This window comes from Rhinolophus ferrumequinum, chromosome 27 (assembly GCF_004115265.2).
Source record: "Rhinolophus ferrumequinum isolate MPI-CBG mRhiFer1 chromosome 27, mRhiFer1_v1.p, whole genome shotgun sequence".
In the NCBI taxonomy this organism is placed as follows: Eukaryota; Metazoa; Chordata; class Mammalia; order Chiroptera; family Rhinolophidae; genus Rhinolophus; species Rhinolophus ferrumequinum.
Window position 1 is genome coordinate 22,709,224 of NC_046310.1, and position 19,558 is coordinate 22,728,781.

At 39.3% G+C, this 19,558-nt stretch overlaps 1 protein-coding gene across 1 annotated transcript in view; it reads left to right on the plus strand.

Annotated features, from left to right (window-relative positions):
• The first annotated feature begins 140 nt into the window (after positions 1–140).
• The window catches only part of ARID4B (AT-rich interaction domain 4B), a 121,341-nt gene continuing 101,923 nt past the window's right edge, over positions 141–19,558 (plus strand). Inside the window, 2 exon segments of the mRNA XM_033099558.1 lie at positions 141–547; positions 1,207–1,261. Of these exon segments, the coding sequence (XP_032955449.1) occupies positions 1,256–1,261 (6 nt within the window). The 5' untranslated portion in view covers positions 141–547; positions 1,207–1,255.

Genomic DNA, 19,558 nt, shown 5'->3' on the forward strand with positions numbered 1-19,558 from the left:
GACAGGGTGTAGGCGGGTTCTAAAAAACTATAGCCAATCCGAGGTCGTCTAAGAGGCCATCCGGGAAAGAGGTAGGGGAGGGGAAACAACCTAGGGGAGGGGAGAGCCGAGAGAAGGGGGGACTCGGGGTGGGGGGGAGAGATGTTTGCCCGTCAGTCGAGTCCGGAGTGAGGAGCTCGGGCGCCGGAGCGGAGGAGACTCTTGAGCTTAGCCTGCCTCCGCCACGGCCACCGCCTGGACCTTTGCCTGGAGAGAGCCGCAGAGGGTCTGTGGCCGCAGTCCTCTGGAGGGCAGCGCGACGGGGGCCCGGACTCCAGTTCGGGAGGATTTTTCGTCGTCCCCCTCCCCCCAGCGAGTGAGCCCGAGCGGCCGCCAAACAAAGGTACCAGTCGCCGCCGCGGGAGGAGGAGGAGCCGGAGCTTCAGCCTCGGCCGCCGCTGGACCCGCCGCCCTTCTCCCCCATCTCTCCCCCGGGCCTGCTGGTTTTGGGGGGGAGCCGGGGAGGGGACTCTGGACGCTCCGGGGTCGGCGCTCGCCTCCGAAGAAGGTAGGGCATTTCTGAGGCTTTCGCGGGCTCGTCAGGGCTCCTTTAGGGAGTCCCCGGGCCCGGCCGACGAGTGGGGAGGATCGCCGTGGTAGGATCGCCAGGCGCCGGAATTCGGGGCATCGGCCCCAGAGTCCCCGTCCGCCGCGGTTGCCCCAGCCTGGCGGCCGCGCTCACGATTCGGCAGGGCCGCGGTGGGGGCACGGCGAGCGCGGGGGCTGTGCCGCTTCCCTGCCCTCTCCTCCCGGTCCCCTGTCCTCGCGGCCGGCAGCGGGGTCCGCTCCACTTGTGGTTCCACGTCTCGGAACGGGACGTAGGCAGCGGCCCCGGCGGGTCGGTCCTGCGGCGGCTTGCCGGGCCTCTGAGGCCGCTGCCCGCTCGGACACGGGGTGCGCCGAGGCCAGGCCGGCCCCGCTTGTTGTGAGTTTCTTCTCTGACAGAAATGGCGTCATTGTCGGAGACGGGAAACTCCGTCGGGTCCCGACAATGGGGACGCGAAGCAGCGGAGCTGTGTGAGTGGCGGGGTGTGCAGGGTGGCGAGGCCAGAGGGAGCCCCGCATCGGCGTCTCCCGGTTCGATGGTCTTTCTTGGCTTCTCCGCCTCCGCCCGTGCAGTGGGAGCCTGTGCTGTTGACTGATGTCTGTCTTTTGTTTCCCCTCCAGGTGCAGGTGAATCTGGTGTTTTCGAGGGGATCGCGGTCCCGGAATCATCATGAAGGTAAGATTGTCTACAAAAAACGAACCTCACGGGTTGTAGAATTCAGGAAATGGGGGTTGGATCGAGGTCGTGGGGCCTCGGAGTGTTGCCGAGGAAGGTGTGCTTGGTGGCTGGGTGCCCGAGCCCTTCCCCGGGAGACGATGGGGTCAGCTGGTGTGGATATATATCTGTGCTGTGCTGTGGAGTTGCAGCCAGTTACAGGATATCGCACTGAGGATCATTCTCCCTTATAGGACGTCTCTTTTTGCAGTGAATAGGAGGAATAACAGCATGCATTAGAGTATTTTAAAAGGTGAAACAGAAAAAGCAGGTCAAGTAATCTGACTCTAGAACCTGAACTGTATTGTGGTTCTATCGGTTACACTGATGAAAGAAAATCTCATTTATTGTGTTAACACTACTGTGAGTTTTTAGCAGAAGACATGTTTGATTAGCCACGAAAATAACCTTAATTGAAAGATTTTTAAAAGGAATTTTGATGATCTTTACACAACTCGAGCAATAGTTGTTCTTTGTATTTGCAGGGATTTAGAAGTATATGGTTTATTTTTCTTTATTATCTGTTTGTTTTGTGAAGTGTCAGATGCTGTATTGCATTATGATAAAACTGATGTGGATAACCGATGGCCAGGTTCCTCTTAAGTGTAAACGTGTTAACTGAATGGAAGATGTTTTCTAAAAAGTACAAGTTGTTTAACTGATGGAAGAAATTATAGCAATAAAAGTACAGGCTGTTTTTTCACTTTAAAGAATATATAATTGGATGCTGTCATTTTTAAAGGCACTCTAAAATAAAAGCCTTAGATTTCTGAAATGTCTAGTTCAACTGGTGGAACTTAGAGACTAGCAGATATTTTTCATCCATTACAAATTCAGAGGTATTTGAAAAGAGTAGTGTGTTCACAAGTGTAGAAATACAACAGATAGTATGTTAGAAATGTAAATGTCATCTGCTTTTGACAGTTCCTTTGAACTTTTTTTAAACAAGTTTACTTTTCAAAATCAAGACTGCTTTTACAGTACTGCATACAAATTAAAATTTGTAATGCTTGTGTTTATGGAAGAAAGTAAAAACTGTGACTACTTAAGTATGTCAGCTGTACAAAGTAATTAAGTTCAGTCCAGTTTTTTTCTTCTTGGGCTTGGGGTGCTACAAATAAACTACCTGAGACGTTTATATCTGCTGAATTCCTGTCTCACTTTCATGTAAGTGAAAAAAGTATCAGTGATGTTTCAGAAATGAATCCCTTTTGTTAGTCACAGATGCTAGCTACAACTCCTGTGACCTGTGTAAAACAGTGACAAGTGAGTTTATTTGGTAAAACATATCTTTCTTGGTGTTGGATGACAATTTCTCAAGAAATTGTTGGATTGAATGATATGTAATGGGTTCAGAAGCTGAATAATACAGGATTTCGTGTGGAGTAAATGTTGTAATCTGTCACGGTTCCTAATGTAGTGCCTGGCACGTCTTAGGGACTCTGTTAATGTTTGGTTGAAATGTAGTAGGTTGTAGGGCTTTTATTTAGATTTAAATTTTCTTTTCCTTTTCTTTCATTTCCTTTTTCTTTTTGCAACTTGTCTGTTTTAAAAAATGAAAGTATGTTGGAAACTTCAGCCTTAAAAGTTTCATCGTATTAGACAAATGCAAATTTTTGGGTATCATTTTAGAACTACTAATTTTAAACGCTCAGCAGTTCCACTATTGCTGCCTTTAAAAAAGTATTAGTAATGTTGAAAGGAAAGAGTTATTCAAATAAATTTCTAATTTTATACAAGAACTTTGTGTTATTGTAAGTATGGTCTTTTAGGGAATCTACTAGTAGTCAGTAGTACTAAACACTTAGCTTATTTCTTTTAAGTTAATTTCTTATGTGGTGAAAGTTGAGAGGCTGCCCATGATAGGTATTTTGCTTTCACAAAATTGCAATTCAGAAAGTCTTTAGTATTGATTATATTGGGCTTAAATTTTCTTTTTTTCATGTTCCAATTTCTATATTGTAATGACAGCTGAGCTATAGAAGGATTTATGCCATTTATCTCACCTTGCCAAATATATTTGTACTTTGAAACAAACTTTAAAGTTTGTATTATCTGTCCTAGTAGCCACAAAAAAATTTTAAATTTTGCTGAGTGACAGTGTATTGAGGTAATTCAAAAAAGTGTTTAGTAATACCCTTTTGGTGATTGCTTTAAATCCCAAGATAAAGAAAAATGTGTGTATTATTTTAAGTGTTATATGTTTTGGAAGCAATTTTTCTGCAGTACTTACTACCCTCAAGATTTATTTAAGTAAAACCCACTTATTGACTGGTATACTGTATCTTATGATAGTTTTTGCTCAGTGTGTGAGAAATCTAACACAGTAGCAATTTTGTTCTTTACCCTAGATCATGTTCTTTAACATGACCTTGGTGTTATGTTGGGTTTATGTTTCATACTTTTGATAGACCTCTCAATGTCAGTGATAGCACATTATCAGAAAATAATAGATTATTAAACTTTCTAAATCTAGGACTTAATTTTAATTATGTCAGATTCGTTTTCTACTTTTTTCCTAAATAAAACTTTTTTCCTTTTTCTATATTGTGCATATTATTAACATCTCATTACTGCTGTACATTTTCAAGTGAAATGATCTGGATAGGCTAGACATTTCAAAATCTTTAGGGGATAAGTGATTTAGACAGTTGTACTTAGAATCTGGAGAGATGGGGTTTTTCAGATGTGTCATTCTCTCTTCAGTAACTGCTGGCTTAGTTCACATATGAAAAATGGGTTGCTTAAAAGTGCCTTTTTCAATGCCTTTTGCTTATGTGCATGTTTTCACTCCCTCTTCCCCTTCCTTCCCCCTTCCTCTTCCTTTTTTCCTTTCCTTCCTCTCTTCCTCCTTTTTCCTTCCTCTTTCCCTTTCCCCTTCCTCATTCTTCCTCTCTCTGTTCCTTTCCCTCTTCCCACTCCCATTTCATAAATCATTCATTGAACAACCCCTTCCATGTGTCAGGCCGTGTGGAATGAAGGTGCATAAGCTATCAGACCTGTTCTCAGGGAACTCACAATGTAGGAGTTCACAGAGAAAGCAAAACAGTGCATGTTGAATTATAAGAGTATTGATTGCAATATACAGTTATTATGATAAGTGCTGTGGGAGGAACGAAGAGGACATCTAAATCAGAAAACCATAGTCCTCTGGTGCAATTGACATCTAAGCTGAGAGTTAAAGCTTTCACTAAGCAAAGAAGGGTAGAAAAGAGTGTTTCAGACAGAGAGGAAACAACAGTGGAAAATAAAGAAGAAAACAAGATGATGTATTTGGAAACTAAGTAGTTCACTGTGCCTGGATTAATTTAGAGCACAATGTGTTTGGGGTAGGAATAGGAGGGCAGTGATGGGAGATGAGGCTAATTTAAGGAGTTGAAAATTTTCTTGAAAGCTAACTGGAACCACTGAAGGTTTTTAAGAAGGGATAAAGATGTTGGATTTGTATTACAGAGAGATCACTTTGGTAGTATTGTAGTGAATACATCAAAAGGGAGATCTGAATGGGAGGTCTGGAGATTCCAGGTGAGAATCCCAAGTGGGAAGTGGACAAGGGCTTGAACTAATGCATTGGGAGTGGAGCAGAGGGGATAGGTCTGCGATACCTAGGAAGTAGAATTTAGGACCTAGTATCTCACCGTGGTGTAGAAAGAAGATGGAGGTTTCTTGGGGCATGAGATGGATGTTATTGTCATTTGAAGCATGATGTCATTGGAGTAAAGATGAATAGGGTTTTGAGTATTTAAAGGACCTGTTAGAGGTCCACATCCAAGTGGATCTACTTATTAAGATTTAAGATTAAGAGAGCAGATAGGATGGGAGAGAAATCAGGAGCATTGTTAATCAAGTGTGAATGCTAACTGCATAGTTAATATTTAGCTATAATATTCAAAGGGATTTAGATCTGTAATATGGCAAATGTATTTTGTCCTATAAATTTGTGGCCTTTTTTTTTTTTTTTTTTAATTTTATTGGGGAATACTGGAGAACAGTGTGTTTCTCCAGGGGCCATCAGCTCCAAGTCGTTGTCCTTCAGTCCAGTTGTGGAGGGCGCAGCTCAGTTCCAAGTCTAGTCCCCATTTTCAATCTTAGTTGCAGGGGGTGCAGCCCACCATCCCATGCAGGAATTGAACCGGCAATCTCATGGAGAGCTTGCGCTCTAACCAACTGAGCCACCCGGCTGCCACTCCAACAGCTCAGCTGCAGCTCATTGTCTTCAATCTAGTAAAACTTTGGATAGACCTCTCAATATTGTAATGACAACTGAGCAATAGAAGGATTTATGCCATTTATCTGACCTTAGCAAATGTATTTGTACTTTGAAACAATATATTTGTACTTTGAAACAAACTTTAAAGTTTTAAAGTAATAATTCCATGTTATTACTAGTTTTTTGTCCTAGTAGCCACAAACATTTTTAAATTTTGCTGAGTAACAGTGTATTGAGGTAATTGAAAAAGTGTTTAGTAATACCCTTTTGGTGATTGCTTTAAATCTTAAGATAAAGAAAAATGTGATGTGTGTATTATTTTAAGTGTTACATGTTTTGGAAGCAATTTTTCTGCAGTACTTACTACCCTCAAGATTTATTTAAATAAATAAAACCCATTTATTGACTGGTACACTGTATTTTATGATAGTTTTTGCCCAGTGTGTGTAAAAACTCCAACAGCTCAGCTGCAGCTCATTGTCTTCAATCTAGTAATAGTTGTGGAGGGCGCAACTCACTGGCCCATGTGGGAATCGAACCGGCAACCCCTTTGTCCAGAGCTTGCACTCTAACCCGAGCCATCCGGCCTCCCCAAATTTGTGGTCTTTTTGATGAAAGGTAATTCTATAAAATGCCAACGTATTTTCTGTCCAAATTGCTAACTCTTTTCTTATTTTAATTTTAGAAAGTATGCTAGCTGACTACATATTTCACTGAAGAGTACTAACTCAGCCTATAAATTCAGTCACTGAAATTCAGTCACTGAAGAGATATTGTGTACCTTCCTTGTACCAGACATGGTTCCAGGTACTGAGGATACAGCTGTGAACAAAACGAGTTCTTACCTGTGGCGTTCACATTCTATTAGTGTAGCAGACACCAAGCCAAAAAAAAAGTTACAAGTGCTACTAAAAGAAATAAAGCCCACTCAGGATAAGAGGTTGGAGTGACAGAGGTTGTTACTTTAGAGTAGATGTAATGCAGGACCTGTTTGAGGAGATGACATTTAAGCATCGTGTGAAACATATAGTGAGCCATTCACTTATGTAGGGGAAGAGCATTCGAGGCAGAAAACACTAGTGCAACGGCCTTGAGGAGGAATAAGTTTGGCCTGTTTGACCTTGGCATGTTTAAGGAACAAGAAGAAGGCCGTTAGGGCTGGAGTGGTGGGAGATGAGGCCAGCGGGGTCACAGGGCCTGTCCACTGCTGGCCCTTGTAGGCCTTAGAGTAAAATCCGAGTGTCAGGAAGTCATTGAAGGGTTTGAGCAAGAGAGTGACGTGACGTGGTACACATTTTCAGGAAGAAAGTAACTGCTGTGTAGAGGACAGACTGCTGGGAACAAGAGTGGAAGTAGGAGGTTAGTTCTGGTGAGAGGTGATGAGCAGGGAGAGAAGTGGCTGTATGGGAGGCGGAATGATGACAGAAATTGAATGCACTGGATGTGAGGGAAAGTTCTGCTTGCAACTTAGAGAGGACATCCTTCCTCCCTCCCACCTTTTAAAGAAGCTTTCTGCTGTAATGAGTTGGTGCATGGGATTCTTAGATCTGAGTACAGTGGGTATTCCAACTCTCAGCCTTCCTTTAGTAGTGAGCAGTGAACATTCAGCTGAGCAGTCCTTTCCGTTGTATTTGCTTTTGTTTTTAAATTTTAGAAAACAAGATAAAATTCATTTTTTTCAAGCATACAATTCAGTACTTCTTAGCATTTTCACAAGATGGTGCATCCATCACTGTTATCTAACTGCGAATATTTTCATCTTCCCCCAAAAAACCTCGTACCCATTAGCAGTCACTCCCTGTTCTCCCTTTCTTCTGTTCCTCCCCTGGCAATCACTAATCTACTTTCTGTCTCTAAGGACTTGCCTATTCTGGACATTTCCTCTCAGTGAAATCATACAGTATGTGACCTTATGTGTCTGACTCCTTTTACTTAGTGTAGTATTTATTTTCAAGGTTCATTCATTTTGTAGTATATGTCAAAACCTCATTCCTTTTTATTACTGAATAATATTCCATGTTATTGATATACCACATTTTGTTAATCCGTTTATTAGTTGTTGCACATGTGAATCATTTCTACTTTTTGCCTATGAATAATGTTGCTGTGAACACTAGTATACACAGTTTTGTGTGAACATGTATCTTTAGTTTTCTTGGGTCCTAGGAGTAGACCTGTCCATTTTTAAGGTAGTAATACTACCTGTGGTAACCCTATGGAGAGCTGAGTGTTTAGCTTCCGATGTTTTGTGGTAAGTGGCCACCAAGGAATTGGACATCTAAAAAATTCTTTCAACATTTATTGAATGTGTCCATACTAGTCTCTGTACTAACCATTTAGGAGATATCAATGAACAGAGCAGGCAGAAAGTCCTGGCCCTGTGGTGTCTTACATTTTAAGGTGGTGGTGGGGGCAGGGCAGACAAATAAGAACAAACAAATAAATTACCTAGTTTGTTAGGTGGTAAGTGGTATGGAAATAAGAGAGGAGCTGGGTATGGAGGGTAGGGAATGGGGAGGTTGAGGCAGGTTGTAGTATTAAAGAAAGTGGTCAGATAGGCTTTATTGAGAAGACTTGGTGGAAGGATGTGAGGGAGTTGGTCCTGTGGCCGCAAAGGCAGCTTGAGGTGTTCAGTAAAGTGCACAGAAGCCAGGGTGGCTGGAGTGGAGTAAGGAAGGAAGGAAGGTGGGGGGGTGGGCAGACAAGTGCAGGATGCAGGTTGTGGGCAGAGCAGAGCAGAGCTCAGCTCCTGGACCTTGAAGGCTAGTAGGACCTGGACCTAGTAGGGTTTTGGCTTTCACGCTGATGAAGATAAGGAACGTCGGGGGCTTTGGAATACAAGCGCCATACAGTCTCATTATAGGGTGGCAAATTTTCATGATATTTTTAAAAGATCACTGATTGCTGTGTTAAAAACAGGCTGTAGAGAAGTCAAAGAAGCTGACCCGTTAGGAAGCTATTTTAATAAAGGAGGATGGTGGTATGGTGGCCACCGTAGTGAGGGACATGAGAAGTGGTCAGATTCTAGATGGCTTTTGACGGCAGAGCCAACAGGCACACTCCTGTCAGATTGAAGGTAGAGGGAAGAGAAAGTTCTGGCTGGATAACTGGAAAACGGGTTGAGGATGAAGTTAGGGATGCATAATTTTTGGAAATAAGCATTTATGTTTTATATTTGTCAAAATGCTAACTGGTGTATTGCTCTCTGAGATGTGGCTGTAAACAAAATACAGACATGCTATATTAATTTACAGTAACAGACACATTTAGCTGCAAACTTTTATTCTTGACAAATTGTTTAGAATAGGACTCTTGCTGCCTTTCTCTTGGTGTCACAGAACAGAGATGTTTCTACACTCATGAGACGCATGCACTGGTTTTCTGTGTAACATGACACCCACAGGAAGCAAGGGAAACCAGTCACATTAATCCTTTTGATATTTAAATGTTGTGGATTGTAGAAGGTGTGGGTTTTTTGTTTTGTTTTTCTAAATTTTATTGGGGAACAGTGTGTTTCTTCTCCAGGGCCCAAGTCATTGTCCTTCAGTCTAGTTGTGGAGGGCGCATGTGGGGATCGAACCGGCAACCCTGTTGTTCAGAGCTTGTGCTCTAACCAACTGAGCCATCCAGTGGCCCCCTACAAGGTGTGGATTTTGATAAGGCATAACCTGAAAATAGAATTATTTAAAATTTGTATTGATTGCCTAAGTGCACAGCATCATTTTTGGCTTATAACTTAATTTGAATATAAAAGACAACGGAAAATATTAAAGGAAATGTGTCAGTGTTCTTTTCTTTTCAGTTGGGCCTCCTTTAAACCTAATTGATGTTGATTAAAAATAAGCTATAACTAGTTTTTCTTCCCAAGATGATTGAAATATTTTCATTTAATTACATTAAAATAAGAAAGTATGTTACCTCTTAAACTACTAATCAGTATATTTAACTTAATTTTAAATAAAAATTACTACACTTCTGATCTTTTAGGAGTGCAGGAAATCCTGACATTCAGTTTTCCATGGAAGATTAATGTTTCTAGAAAACTGATAATTTTTATACTATGATTAGAGACAACATTCAGGTTTGGGGAGGAAAAACTCAGTTTATAAAAATATATAAAGAGTTTACTAGCAAATAGAAGGCAGTTCTACTAGGGTAAGCCCACAGAGACAGAGAAACCAGGCTTCATTTTCATCTTACTGTGCTAATGGTTATATTTTCAGCTGGTAAATAGAAGCTAGGGATAAAATAAAAGAGGCAAAAAGGGAAAGTTTTAAAACAACACTTGTTTTACTCTGCACATAGTTCCCAGTATTCCTTAATTAATACTCTTACTCTACTTAGAAGGTCCAAGTATGCTATAAGTCAAGATAGCTATAAGTCTCTTCCCCTCTCCAGATTTATGTGCAGAATTTTATATGACCATACAGTTTCCTGGGGAGAGGAACCATAGCTTTCATCAGCTTCTCGATGGAACCCACAATACAAATATTAAGAAACGTAGCTCTAAATAAATAATTTAAAAAAAACACAGCTCCCTAGTACTATCTGTAAGCTGATATGCTGCCAGTCATTTTAATAGACATAGTTGTCTGCATATCTTTCTACTCTTACCATTAAAGAAACAGGTAATCATCTGGTCACTACTCACTTTATTTTCTAATTTTATTTTGTTTAATTCACTATACAAGTAGGAAAGTTTATTATATTGTTCCTGAAATATTAACATGTATATGAAATTCCCATATAACTTGAAATGTTTGCCTTTTTGAAGGCATTTTTTAGTTATAATTATAAATAAAGGTCCTTTGATTCATGGAAATATTTTATAAAATAACTTTTAAAAGTTTGCTCTGAAAATATAGAAGTATAGTTTTTAGCACACTGGGGATTATTTATGAAACTATTATAAAAGTTAATTTATGTTTGTGCTTACTTTTTCCACATTCAGTTATTTGCCTAATGGAGTCATCTGTAGCAAGGATAATATTATATGAATAACTAGATATACTTAGCTTAAGACACAGTTAGATATAAGTATAAAATTCTACATTACTCTGCCTGGTGTGAGTGTTTTTCCAGCTTAACATTGGTAGTAGCAGTCAGATGGTAGAGAGGCGCATTGTCTGGGCCATAATTAGGATTTGTGAGGAAGAAAACCTTACAGAAAATAGTGTTACCATTTTTAAATTACACATTTAGCTATCATCAATTAAAAGAGCAATAATTCTGTATATAGTTTCATACTATTAAAATGTCTCAGATTACAGCATATCTTAGATAGTGGGATGGATACTTTATATGGACTTTTCTTATTTAAGCCGTTTTCTTCTAGTTTATAGATAAATTTTTGGCAATGTGACTTAACTCTAGGATCTTTGAAGTCCTTTGTCAAGGTTTTGACAAGTAACAGACTGTTATCTCCAAATTGAATAATCTTGCAGATAATTGCTTAGGAGAGCATAGTCATTGATAACTGTTTAATAAGTTTCATTGGAAATCACTTATTTTTTATAATTTTATAGCAGAAATGAAGATTATAAACTATCAAACCTTTGAGCAAATGGCGTTTAAAGATTCACTTTATACTGATAGTAAAAATACTTGAATATGACTATAAAAACCATCTTTGTTTAGTTGAAGTGCCCAATAAAGTGTAATTTAGTGATTAAGAGCATATGGCCTGGAAAGAAAGATCTTGTTCCCAGTATTATCTCTCTCTGTTCTTTATTGTTGAAATTGGGATAAAGTCATTTTTTTTTTAATTGAAAGTAGACGTTAGTTTCACTTTTTGCAAAATGGGGATAATAATAGCTACCTTATAAGACTGTGTAATTGTGTAAGTACTAAATGAAATAACATTTAAAATGCGTTATGCTGTGCTTTGACATAGTTCTGAGCAGTCAGCACATGGTAACTGGATTGTTCTGGTAAAAGCCTGGCTCTCTTATTTTAAACTGATAGAATGAGGATTCTTTAGTTAAGCGAAATGCTGCTTTAGATTTAATCGGGATTCTTTTGCTTCCCAAGTTGTGGGTAGTTTTCCGAGAAGGCTGGTGTTCTTGTCCAAAATGAGAAATGGTTATAGTATTTACCTCATGGGGGTGTTGGGGTGACTAAATGTAAAAACAGATCTGCTACATAGTAAGTTATCAATACAGTGAGCTATTATTCTATGGAAAGAATATGCAAACTTATGAATTTAAATAGGCTTTCAGGGTGATATAGTGACTAGTCTTTTTTAACTTAAAAGTTGATTTAGAAGTTTGGGAGAAAAGTTGCAGTTTTCTGATTAAGATTAAAACCTGTCATTTTGTCTTTTTTTGAAATCCTTAAAAGCAGAATATTTAATGGAAGGTGAAAACCACATTTATTTATTCTAAGAATTGGTTGCTCCCATTTCAAACATTTATCCTAGCCCTTCCTGATGCAGAAGCTTCTCCTAGTAAATATAATACTTGTCCTCTCTTCTAACTTGCTGCTGGCTTGCCTGGATGGGTTTCTTTCAAGGGACAAGAAAATTTTACTTCTAAGCTTGGAGGCTTCTTATTGGATTAGGTGAATCACTGGAGATACTTATTTTCTGGGTAAGCATCCACCTCTACCCTTGCTTGTTTATGTAGGGCAAAATTTTTTTTCTAATCTTGATCAGATCTCTGTTCTGAAGTGGCAGTTAGTCACCTGAAGCTGGTCTAGCATGTTGAGCCGACGGGGGTGGGGTGAGTGAGTGTTGGGGCCCTGCCCAGCCTTGCTAAGAGTCTCTACTCTGGAGAGGAGTAAAAGGAAAGCTGGACAGGCAGGAAGGCAAAGGGGCTACTATTGCTGTCAACGTCTAAACGAGGCAGCGTGGCTTATGCCTATTTGGGAGTTTTTTCCCCTTAATTTAGCTTTCCTATTTTCAGTTTTATCTTGGTAAGGATATCTCACCAAGGACCCATTTCTAGTTATTCAAATATCCTTGCTTAAAGTAGTTCAGTGCTTTTTAAAAAGCTGTTCAGTATCAGAGGGCTTTTGCAACTTAGTAAATCACGTAATTTTGCTTTGACACAACTTGGGAGAAATAGTTTTCTAAACTACTTCTATTCCCAGCAAAATTAAGGAAATACACACACACACACACACACACACACACATACACACAATACAAGTTGGTTGTAAATATTAAAAATTATAGAAGTGTATTCAGTGACTGGTAAAAGTCATTACCTTGCCCAGCCTCACTTCCTGTTGGCAACTCGAGTTAGCAGTTTGAGGTATATTCTTCCACACCTTTTGCTTGCATCACAGAAACTTATATATGAGTATTTTGCTATGTTTGGTTTTGCAAAAATAGGCTCATCTGTAAATATTCTATAACTTTTTACATCCTTCTGTATCACTACTTAACAGATCTATATCATTCTTTTTTGATGGCGTTAGCAAGATTTTATTTGTATTCAATATGCTGTTTTCTCTACCACCAACTGACTTATATAGAGCTATGTTTCTTAGGTTTAAATTTTTGGCAGATATGTAGAAGCCTCATTTACAGCAGTGTTTAGCATTCAGTAGGTACTCAGTAAGGTACTCAGTTAATTTATTTGAATATCTAATACTACTAGGTGGTGAGTACTCCTAGTCGTCTGTAATACTTACGATGCCTCTCACGGCCCTAGTGATTATTATCACACCACTAACTATTAATGAAATGTAATTGCATGGGATGGGATTGCGATCAAAAGGTCAGCTGTGAGGGTTAGTGAGAGAATCCCCATGCTAAAGAAGATAACTCTGTACTTGGGATTTGGGACAGACCACTGTAGGCAATGACCCCAGCAGACGATAGGGTCAGAATATATGGTTCATGAAGAATTTTTTAACAATACAGTTATAGTGTTTTAAATTGGCACATTACGTTTTTAAAGTTTCATAATCATTAGTTATTTCTTAAACTATCCCTTTGAGGCAGGTCAGTAGCATTTTTCCTTTTCCTTTTTTGTGGTTGAAGAAGCAGATGCAAAGATGTTGAGTGATTTGCCCACAGGCACACATTAAACTGATGGCAGAATCTGTTCTCTTGTTAGTAAAGAGAACCATGCTGCCTCTCTGCTAGTTACAAGTGAGTAATAAAGTTGTTGCTATTTAGTGTCTTTTGATGCTCACATAGAATAGTGAGTGTAGATTAGAAACCTTTTACCTACTTTCCTTATTGAAAGAAAGCTGTTATAAAGCTAGAATTTACTTGCATCATGACAGTAAATATTTTATGTAAGTTTACCCTATTTTAAAAATTAGAACTCATCTGAAAATATATTTAATTAAACAATAGACTTAATTCTTCTGGGAGAACTTTTACTAGCTTGAAAATTAGTATTGTGAATGAGAGAAAAACAGTACAAGGCTTTGAAGAGTTAATATTTTAAAGTAGGGGAAAAAAATGAATCCTCAGGTTATATTGCCACAAGTAATTCTCAGTTGAAAACATTTGGCTCACAGAGCCAGAAAAGACTTTCAGAGATTGTTTGGCATCGCGAATTTAGACACCAGCTATTGTGCCAAGTGACAACATGGAAGGTTATCTAGAATGAAAAAGTATTTGCAATCTGGGTAGCATTCCTTAAGTTGTAAGTTTACTAATTCATTGGAAACGTTCTCTATTTACTTGTTAGACTTGATTCTATTATTCCATTCCCTTTCCTCCAGTGTCATTTATTTTCTACATGTGCAACCTTTTTTCCTCCCAGTTGAAAAGAATCCTGTCATCTTTCTGTGTTGATAAAGGAAGGGTGGTGGCAGTTTTCAAATAATAGGCAACCATTGTAAAAAGATTTAACTTAAGGAATCATATAGAGCCTGAAAATTATATATTCAATTTGAGTAATTGCAGTTTTAAATCAGTTTGATTGATTATTTTGTTTGTGCCTAGTTGATATTCTTTGAAGGTAAACTTGAGGAATTGCTGTTCTTAATATTGTCATTTCTTAATTTTTCTTTGAGCCACTTTTTTTTACTTGGTTAAAGCAAAACTTTACAGCTCTCAAAACTGTGGTGCTGTGAGGTAAGATTGAGTGTAGATGGTGGAAAACTGTTGCCGATTTCCGGTCAAGATGGCAGAGTAGGTAAATGCTCTGCTTGCATCCTCTTATGACCACATCAAATTACAACTGAACTACCAAACAACCATCATTGAGAATCGCTTGAAGTCTAGCTGAACCAAAGCCCTACAACTAAGGACACACTGAAGAAGCCACATCGTGATTGGTAGGAGGGGCAGAGACGTAGAACGGGCTGGTCCCACACCCACGTGTGGTAGTTGAAAATTGGAAGGGATATCTCAGCTGCAGAGGTTCTCCCTAAGGAGCAAGGGGTCCCAGCCCCATACCAAGCTCTCCAGCCCAGGGTTTCAGTGCCGAGAAGAGAAGTTCCCCTCAACTTCTGGCTGGGAAACCCAGTGGAGATTTTGGCTGAGTGAGGCGGAGGGCAGCTGAAGTTCTGGGCACTCCTCTTAAAGGGCCTGCACACGGACTTACTTGCTGACAGACTCACTCACTCTGAGCTCCAGCTTTGGGGCAGCAGAACGAAAGGTGCCGGGGACATACGGGAAGGAACTGAATTGTCTGGCTTCAGGGCAAGGGCAGGAGGGGGCAGCTTTCTTCTAGACAGGAGTGCTGGCGGAAGTTATTGTTACTTTGTTGAGCCCTCCCGCAACCCAGCATGCAGATGCGGGCAGCTGCCATATCTGAGTCTCTCCATTAACCTGGCTAACAACATTCATCTGCCCGGTCTTGGTCATCCCCTGAGACCCCATCCCACCTAAGCTGCTTCCACTGGCTTTTCGATATAATGCTCTATCTTGGCTCATGCTGCGGGCTTTCCTAAAATCTCTCAAAGGTTCACAAACCCCAAAAAGCAGCATCAGGTCTCAGCGTGCCCAGTACCTCTTGCTAAGCAGCCCCAAGCCCAGCACTAGTGGCAGCTGGTGTCAGTGCACAGTTTAGCCTCTTCCAGGCACCTCCAACACCAGTGCAGGTGGAAGACATCTGTGATCGCTTTGTGGCTCACACCAAATGGCCCCAGGCAGGGCACTGGTGGAGGCTGAACTTGGCCTGTGGCGGGGCTCCTGCCAGGAGGCCCCCCAATGGCTGTCTTTGGACTGCACAGAGGCACCAACAGGCCACATCCACAGACGACACACCCAAAAGGCAGACTGACCAGGCACCAGAGCCCTGCTAAAGCAAATCATGCTCTATAGATTAGATGAAGCAAATATCTGATACAGCAATTTGGAAGATAAGGTAGCAGAAAATACTCAGTCAGAACAGCAAAAAGAAAAAAGAATCCTAAAAAATGAGGCGAGTTTAAGTGCCTCTGGGACAACATCAAGTGTACCAACATTTGCGTCATAGGGGTACCAGAAGGAGAAGAGAGGGATCAAGGAATTGAAAACCTGTTTGAAGAAATAATGACGGAAAACTTCCCTAACTTGGCAAAGGAACTAGACATACAAGTCCAGGAAGCACAGAGAGTCCCAAACAAGATGAACCCAAAGAAGCCCACACCAAGACACCTCATAATTAAAATGCCAAAGGTTAAAAACAAAGAGAGAATCTTAAAATCAGCAAGAGACAGGCAGTTAGTTATCTACAAGGGAGCTCCCATAAAACTGTCAGCTGATTTCTTAACAGAAACTTTGCAGGCCAGAAGGGATTGGCACAAAATAGCCAAAGTGATGAAAACCAAGGACCTATAACCAAGGGTACTCTACCCAGCAAAGCTATTTAAAATTTAAGGACAGATAAAGAGCTTCCTAGACAAGAAAAAGCTAAAGGAGTTCATAACCACCAAACCATTATTACAAGAAATGTTAAGATTTCTTTAACAAGAAGCAGAAAAACAGATAAAAAATATGAATGATGAAATGGCAATAATTACGGGTCTATCAACAATTATTTTAAATGTAAATTGATTAAATGCTTCAAACAAAAAAACATAGGGTGGCTAAATGGATAAGAAAACAAAACCCTTACATATGCTTCCTACAAGAAACTAACTTTAGATACAAAGACGGACACAGACTGTCTGAAAGTAAATGGATGGAAAAAGATATTTCATGAAAATGGAAATGTAAAAAAAAAAAAAAAGTTGGGGTAGCAATACTTACACTAGACAAAATAGACTTTAAAACAAGAGACATGGACCCAGTGATCCCACTTCTAGGTTTTATCCAAAGAAACCCAAAACAGTACTTCGAAGGAACATGTGCATCCATCTGCTTATTGCAGTATTATTTACAATAGCCTAGATCTGGAGGCAGCCTGGCTGATCATGAGTGGATGAATGAATAAAGAAGAGGTGGTGCATACTTGTATATACAATGGAATATTACTCAGCCATAGAAAAGAATGAAAATTTGCCATCTGCAACAACACGAATGACCCTAGAGGGGATTGTGCTATGTGGTTAAAGTCAGACAGAGAAGGACAGATGCCATATGTTTTCACTTGTATATGGAATCTAAAGAACAAAATAAAGGACCAATAAAAATATAGACTCATAGAAACAGACAACATTTTAATGGTTGCCAGATGGGAGGGGGGCTTGGGAACTAGGTTAAAAAGGTGAAGGGATTAAGAAGTACAAATTGGTAGTTACAAAATTGTTGCAGGAGGTAAAGCATAGAGAATACAGTGAATAATAACTGGTGTCAGATGGATATTAGATTTATTGGGGTTATCACTTCGTAAGTTATATAAATGTCTAAATCACTATGTTGTACATCTGAAACTAATATTGTATGTCAATTATAATTGAAAAATTAAAAAAAAAATTATTGAAAGAAAGTGAAAACCCTTGCCAAATGGAATGTTAGGGATAGACAGATGTCTTCTTTATTATTCCTATTGCCAGGTTCACATTGAGGGCATGCAGCTCTAGAATAAGTTTAGCACTTTTGTATGTGAATATTTACTAGGTCATCTTGTAAATATAGACGGAAAGAGAGCTGTTAATTCTGTTTTCATACAAACCTGCTTGAAGTATGTAATTGAGATTTTCTCAGTTCTGTGGTTGGAAAAATGGTTTCTTTCTAGATTGCATTATCATGTATTCTTTGCACATGTAACTGCTGGTTGAATATTGTTTAAGTTAGAATGTATCTAAAGATGAAGTTGTGACCAGTGATTTGGTTCTTGTAGCAAGACAGGATTCTTTGACTAAGATATCTTTTCTGATGCAGACCCTTGGGGGCTGAGTAATATTCCATTGTGTGTGTGTGTGTGTGTGTGTGTGTGTGTGTGTATACACTTATATGTATATATGTATATAAACACACATATAATATATACACACACTATATACATCACATCTTTATCCATTCATCTGTTGATAGACACTTAGAGTCATACAGTTTTGGGTAATTTTTGTTGTTGGAGCTCCATATTTTCTTTCCTGATTGATTTTCTTCTCCATAGTTTAATAAAAAAGGGAAATGAATGGAACTTAGGTTGTTTCCATATCTTGGCCTCCTGCAACTAAGATTCCCCAATAAAGTTCTGTTACCCTTCCCCAATAAAATCTTAAAAAATCTTCCAAATCTTCCATATTTGTTATTGTAAATAATGCCGCAATGAACATAGGGGTACATAATATCTTTTCAAATCAGTGTTTTCACATTCTTCATATAAATACCCAGAAGAGGAATTGCTCGATCATATTGTAGTTCTATTCTTAATTTTTTGAGAGAACTTCCACACTGTCATCCATAGCAGCTGCACCAGTTTACAATCCCACCAACAATAAGAGTACAAACTTTCAAATAAGATTGAGTTCTAATCCTGGCTTAAGGACCTGTGACCTGGCAAATGACTTAAGCCTCTGATGCTTAATTTAAAATTCCTGAAATGAGGATAATAATAAAACCTACCTTCTATTTGGAAGGATTGAATGAGATAGTCCATGTAAAGCATTTAGCATGGTGTCTAATGTTGGTGAACAACAGCTGTTAATTACTGTTATTACTAATAATGATAAATAGGAGAAGGGATACTCAGTGAGCAGGTATCAGATGCTCAGGTGTATTGTTTAGAGGACCATGGTCATTAAGAATATAATGCAAGCCATGTGTAATGGTAAGTTCTCTAGTAGCTGCATTAAAAAAAAACACAGGTCAATTAATTTTTATAATCTGTTTAACCTGGAATATCCAAAATATTGTCGTTTTAACATGTAATCAGTATAAAATGATTAATGAGCTATTTTACATTGTTTTACACTATGTCTTTAAAATCTGCTATGTATTTTACACCTCCAGCATGTTTTAATTTGGACACTAAATTTTAATTGGAGATACTTGATCTGTGTGTGTATTAGAGTTCTTAACATTTACAGTTGAAAAAGTAGATTCAAATACCCAGGTTGTTCTAAACATAGGTAATAGTTTTCTAATTATTGAATTGAATATTAGCTTTTAAATTAAAATTAATTAAAATTACTGGGTCATAAGGTAGTTCTATTATTAATTTTTTGAGGAACCTCCATGTTGTTTTCCATAGTGGCTGCACCTGCTGTGTACCCCTATGTTCCTTGTGGAACTTGCCTTTTAACAACCACACCACCTCCTTATTAGTTTCTAGATAGAGTGGGGAAAAAAAAAAAGGGAAGTGTTTTGTTCCCCCTTAGTATTTTTTCTGGGTTTCTTTTATGGAAGAACTGGAGTGATGTAGGGAGAGAGGCCAATGTTTCAGCCATTAGTTTGCATACTTAAGAACAGGAATAAATGTTTAAATTCCTTCTGGAACAATAAAATGGTAGCCAATAGAGGCATGTTCATTTCTACTCCCAGATTTTTTTTTTTTTTTTTTTTTTTTAAGATTTTATTGGGGAAGGGGAACAGGACTTTATTGGGGAACAGTGTTGACCGGACTTTTTCCAGGTCAGGTTGTTGTCCTTTCAGTCTTAGTTGTGGAGGGCGCAGCTCAGCTCCAGGTCCAGTTGCCATTGTTAGTTGTTAGTTGCAGGGGCGCAGCCCACCATCCCTTGTGGGAGTCGAACCGGCAACCTTATGGTTGAGA